Source organism: Pteropus medius, unplaced genomic scaffold (assembly GCF_902729225.1).
Source record: "Pteropus medius unplaced genomic scaffold, Ma_sr-lr_union100, whole genome shotgun sequence".
NCBI classification, from domain to species: Eukaryota; Metazoa; Chordata; class Mammalia; order Chiroptera; family Pteropodidae; genus Pteropus; species Pteropus medius.
Genome location: NW_024352149.1, coordinates 1,166,229 through 1,172,228, shown reverse-complemented (window position 1 = coordinate 1,172,228; position 6,000 = coordinate 1,166,229). Strand labels below are relative to the sequence as shown.

The following is a 6,000-nucleotide window of genomic DNA, read 5'->3' as shown; positions in this document are numbered from 1 at the left end:
AGTATATGTGTAAGTACTGCAAGTTTAATTTAGCTTTCCCATGAAGATAAGAGAAACAGTGGCCCTGGTGTTCATTAGTGGGCGACTTAATGATGTTGCATGCAGCTCCGTAATGTCACATTTACAGTGTAAATTTTAAAGAATAGACTGCTTTCTAAATATATAACTTATGACCATTTTCTGACTCTTTACTAGGCTTACTTATACCTAAACTTATCTGCGTGAGCTTTATGGGGAAATGCCATGCAACACTAACTTTTTAATATTTTAAAGTTTATATAAAACTTTTTAATTAAAAGGAAAGTTTTATTTTATAATCTTAAATTTTTTTCTTTAGATCCCTGACAAGTTAGTGGGTTGTTTGTTTGTTGTTTTTTTTTAACCTCTTTCCGGTGTTATTAAATTGGTTAAACTATATTAAAGCTCAGCTATGTTGTTTTATTTTATTTATTTATTTATTTATTTATTTTTGAGTTTAAAATCCTGGCGGATGAGGCAGCCCTACCGAGCGGTCTCAGCACAGAGGGTGCACCAAGATGTAGGTAGGTTGCTCAAGTCGGGTGAACGCTAATTCTGGAACATTAAACTCATTGTGTTAAATTGATTTCTGGTTGTTTCTCTGTGGAAGTCTTGGAATAGTCCTCCCCTTCCTTCCCTTGAGCCAAGAAAACTCTAAACCAGAACAATTCAATTTCAATTTGTGGAAAAACTGTAGTCAGTGATCCAAACACAGCGCTAAGGTAGTTGGGAGCGGGGGCGGGGACATTCTGGTCACTTTTGTATGTTACTAAAAATACCTGAATTTCTATGCAAACGACCTGAGATGTATTTTACAAGCTTTGTTTCTGAGGAGGATTTGCAAGCTTCGTTTTAAGTCTGAGAACCTCGAGAGCAAAGCTTGCTTTTGTGCCATAGTTATTGTGTTATATGTTAAGCATTTGGAAGGGACCCCAAGCAGGCCTCAGGAAGCAGTTACTGCCTCTCGACTTATCATCCTGAAGGCGATTTGTTTTAAAGTTGATAATCCCTCGGGCTACGAGAGTGTCCCACATCTGCCCTGAATTGAAAACAGATTCCCATTAAGAAAGAGCCTTACATCAGTGCTGCGGATTCATTCGATCTGAGTCAGAAAGGAAGTCGGAGAACATTCGAACGTATGGCCTGATAGCAGCACAGCAGCCCCTTCATGGAGGACCAAGACTGCAGGGTATGTAGGCTGTTTGTTTTCAACTTTTAAGACTGTTTTTCTGTAAGGAAATGTGCTTCTGACACTCAGACAGGAATGTTCGGGAGAGGACGGTGGTGGCTAACAGGTACAAAGTAACTGTCAAGTCTCCGGGCTTTTCAGTGCTACCGGTGAATCGATCAGGATTGCGAGACACCAGGAAGCCTCCACTGCTTCAGAATTTCTCAGCTAGGTTTTGCCATTTTCGTGACTTATCATTTATATGTGATATATTCACATAATTATGTAGATAGTTATATAAAAGTCCCCCTCAAGACTCTAAAACAGTTCTGTAAGCCAAGAAAAGTTTTTGCTGTTAAAAAGCCAGAGCTTTTCCACCCTATGCTTATCTATGAAATTATTTTAAAATATTTCCACGCATGCTAAGAATGAAGGCTGGAACTATGTGCTTCATAGTATGAGCCTCAGGGGACTGGGACCATCCAATTAACTACTTAGCATTTAATATCCTACCGAAGTTTTCCTCTCAGCTTGCTAAACAGCTTTGTTTGCATCTTCCCTGTTGAATCAGTATATTATAGAGTGTGACGTTCTCTTCCTTTTTAATTAAGAAGAACATTAGATTTGTTAATTAAAAATGATTAAAAGAAAGAGGAGGGTACGGCGGTTAAGAACAAGGGTCTGTGGTCCAGCAGCCTGAGATGTGGATGCTGAGCCCTTAGCCTGGCTCCCGAGGCCCTTCTGGCTCCTTGTTCGGTTCTGGACTGGGCTCTGGTGACTGGAGGCCTCTTGAATTGCTTGCAGGAGTCTCTTCTGCTCACTGTCTTCTCTGAGAAGCTGAGGAAAGTTGATACCCAATAAATACTTGTCGAGTGAAAATAGAATTATGGAAGGGAAGCCCAGAAGAAATGTCAGGTTGAACATATCGAACGAGTGAGCTCTGTCCGGATAAATTTCCACTCACCTTCTTGGTGAGGTCGACACCAGAGTGGAGAATAGCGGGTGATGGGTAATTGAGATAAGTGCTGGAGTGCCGATCGGAGCGACTGGGTGCAAACTGTACGATTCCATAGTCATCGTATGAATGAAGTAAAGAAGTCTGAACTAGGGGTCTTGAGGGGTCACAGCCATGCACTGCGAGAGTGTTCAGGGGTCGAGGAAAGCTGGTGCGGGAGAAAGGGAACAAAGCCAGCTGGCTGCTCTCCTTTCGACTTGGTGCAGATGTGCTCATCAAAACCCTTCCGACAGTACAAAGCCTGTTCTTGTTACATGTGCTTCCCCTGGTTTCAGAAACAATACGTTAAGGACAGTCCAGTTGGCAGGTAAGATTTTCAGTCCAAATGCCAAAATACTGTTCCCTCTTGACTGGTTGCCCGCAGTTCTTGAAAGAGGGGAGGTTTTTCAGATGCCAAAAATTGACCGCAAACTGTGTCATGGGACTGTGCCCTCCTAATCCCAGCAAGACAGAGGCTTCCTTTTAGAAAAGGAAGCACATTTGGGTTTTTGTGCTGGGGGATGCAAAAAGATGTATTGATCAACTCAGACAGAAAGGGGAATTATCAGGCTCAGAAACATCGCTTCTGTCCTAAGGAGATTGGCGAATAAGCCTTGAAATCTATAGAAATAGTTCCAATTCGGACCAGCTTCCTCTTTGGGCGATGATTGTATATACATCTCAGTTTAATTAATCTACTTACTCTCAACCCCGAAGGGTTGAAAAGAAAATAAAAGCAGTGTGCAGAGACTTCCATGGTGAAACCTATGTCATAAAATAAAATAAAACCACCTCCAAAAAGCTCTCTGCCATTTTTTGAGTAATAAGATAAGCAAGTCTTCATTGGGGACCATATCTTCCTTCCATGCCCCATATTTGAACATCAGGCGTATCACTAAGGGACTATGCCACCATGCCAATTCACAGCCTCATTTCCTCCAGAAGCTTTGTAAGCCATTGTTTGGAATTCAGAACACACTATCCCTCAGAAACAAAGGTTAGGCTCCCAGCTCAACTCCTGAATGCAAATTGACCCCCGAATATAGAGAATTTGTTATAAGTTCCTAGAAATAGAAAGAACTTCTATCATTTTGTTTGATGATACTGGAGGATAAATTTTATAATGAACTAGGATACTGCTTTTGAGAGAGTTTTTAATACCCTTGAGAATTAATCCTTGGCCTTGCACACCATTCCTTCCTTGATCTGAACCCTAACCATCATCCTAGGTGCTTTGTCTCCCACTGCTCTCTCAAATTGTACTAACTCGAGGTTGACATCATAGCAAATTATTTGCATGTACTTTTCTACTCGTGGTTTCTTTTGCCTGGAATGTCTTCCTCCACTTCTGATACCTGGAAATCTGTCGATCAGCTCAAACACCGACACAGGTAAAACTCCTCTGCAAGGCCCCAGTCAAACTCCCACCTCTCTCTGACCTTGGACACAAATTCCTCTGAGGAAATTTTGCACACAGCCTCAGGTGGTTCCTCCACTGACCTCCTAAAGTACCAAGGACTCTAGTTAAAGATGTTTCCCTTAGGAAAAGTTAGACATTTTCCTCCCCATCTCTCTGGCATTTCTATAATGCCTGAAAGTATCACTAAGTATTAACATTCACCACATTATATTGCAATTTTTTATTTGTGTGTTGTCCCCTTCCCTAGACTGAGAATTTCTTAAAGACAGAAGTTTCCTCAGAACTGATTACAATGCCTGAAACATAGTAAATAATTAATAAAAGAATGGCTGGCTGGCTGGCTGGATGGATGGATGGATGGATGATTGGATGGAGTGAGAGCTGGAGAGAAAGTTGGTTTATTTATGGAAAGTTGAAGAGCTATGGAATTTTGAATGGGACTTTTAAACAGTTTCGAGGGCATGATGTTGATGGGATTTGACCATTACTATTTTGCTTCTACTGTTTACGTGAGGGAAAGATGATCAGTAGCATGAAGAGAATGGAGCTTGCAGTGAGAACATACGGGTTCTTCTAACGCTAGCTCCCTACTTTCTAGTGATGTGGACATGGGAAGGTTACTTCCCTCTCGACCTTGCTTTTCTTCATCTGTAAGATGGGAGTTATACCTGCCTTCGAGGAATTGTTGTAAGGCTTAAACGATAATGCATCTGAAAGCTGTAACCTAGCGCTTAACCCGTGTGAGGTGGAATATAAGTGGTAGCAATATACGAATCTAGATCTGAAATGACATAGAACTTTGAAACCAGAGGAAGGCGGACCCCTTCTGTCCAGCCTTGGACTCTCTCCTGTTGCAACTCAGTGCCTTCACTTCGATGCAGCATGTCAGTGGCGTGGTTCTACCTTCTATCAGCCACTTCCCAAGTTGCTTGGGTGATTAAAAATGAAATAAAATAAACTTGGAAGCGTGAGAGAAAAGAACAAGTGGGTTCCAGAGATGTGTGAGCAAGTATAAGGAATAAATTTCCCAAAGGAGAATTAAGTAAGCTGCAATGGAGGAAGAGGGAACACTGACGAAGAAAACAGGGAGGGGACAGTGAGAAAGCTATTTGGTGGCAGGTAGTTGGCAAAGGGAAAGGAAGAGAAGAGAGCTCACATTGTTGGGGAATTGTACTTCCAGGATTATAAAAAGAACAACTGTTAATTTAAAACTATTAATTTAAATTATATGTGTGTGTGTGTGTGTGTGTGTGTCTATATCTCAAAAAGTGTCTTGTGTAATTTTGAGTACTTCACATAAGTAATTATGATAGTATTACATTCCTTACTAACCATATACCACTTATCAGGTGCCAGGCACTGTTCTAAACACTTTCTACATATTAACTCATTTTATCCTTGCTACAACCCTGTAAGGTAGACACATAAAGTTTTTATTTTACTGATAAAAAAAGAGGGTCACAACTCGTCATATAACTGAGATGCGTGGGAGCCAGTGTTTAAACCCGCAGTCTGGCTCCAAAGTCTGCACACTGCACACAGGAATGTCCTTGCCCCTGATGTGGATGTCCCTACAGTACTGTAAAGTCCACTTTGGTGGATATCCCTATGGATATACTTTTAAAATTACAATTTTAATACCTGAAAATTTAGAATGGCAGAATTTTATAGCATGGAGGGACATTTGGTTTATTATACGCAAACCAGCCAGCTGACTGCACTGACAGTGTCCAGGGAAAGTCAGCCTCAGGGTCACTGGGCAGAGTCTCTGGGGACAGACACAGGGCGGAGACCAGATACCACCCACATAGCACTGCAGTGGCAGAAGGACATCATCTTTGTCCCCGATAAAGTCAAAGGAATTCAAAAGAAAAATATTTCCGAAAGTTTGTAGATATTATTATGTTAATACTCCAATACTTTTCCAAATATGAAAATAGAGACAGTCATACTTTTTTTAAGAATCATCCATTTTTTTTACCTTTTTAAAAAAGCAATGAAATGTACAGTTCTGGAGCAGTCCATTTCTGTCTCCTAGACTGGGTTTGACAGGCCTGAATGTTCTATAACAACTCCATTACACTTATACCTACCCCAAGCTCTACCTCTTTCTCAAATTGCTCTGAGTAATTGGATTGCATTTTCTCCTATCAAAAATGAGACTTGTTCAAATAGTTAACACATTGAACACATCTCACAAATTCTGATTCTAGGGTCCATTAGGCAGGCAGAAAGAATGTAAATTCTCCCCTTTTCTACCTGTCTGAATTATTCTAAGCATTTCTATAATTAATACAGTCACTATGCCAGTGCTTCAAACTTTATCTCACTCTCTGGCTATTTTATTCTCATTCCTATTTTAATCCATTCACAGGCCCCACTAACACTTTAGGGCATAGT

General features: G+C 40.8%; 1 protein-coding gene across 1 annotated transcript in view; it reads left to right on the top strand.

Moving 5' to 3' along the window:
• The first annotated feature begins 1,116 nt into the window (after positions 1–1,116).
• Positions 1,117–6,000, top strand: part of SASH1 (SAM and SH3 domain containing 1) — a 209,619-nt gene continuing 204,735 nt past the window's right edge. The window contains exon 1 of the mRNA XM_039846946.1: positions 1,117–1,207. Coding sequence (XP_039702880.1) covers positions 1,187–1,207 — 21 coding nt within the window. The 5' untranslated portion in view covers positions 1,117–1,186. The remainder of the gene's footprint in view (positions 1,208–6,000) is intronic.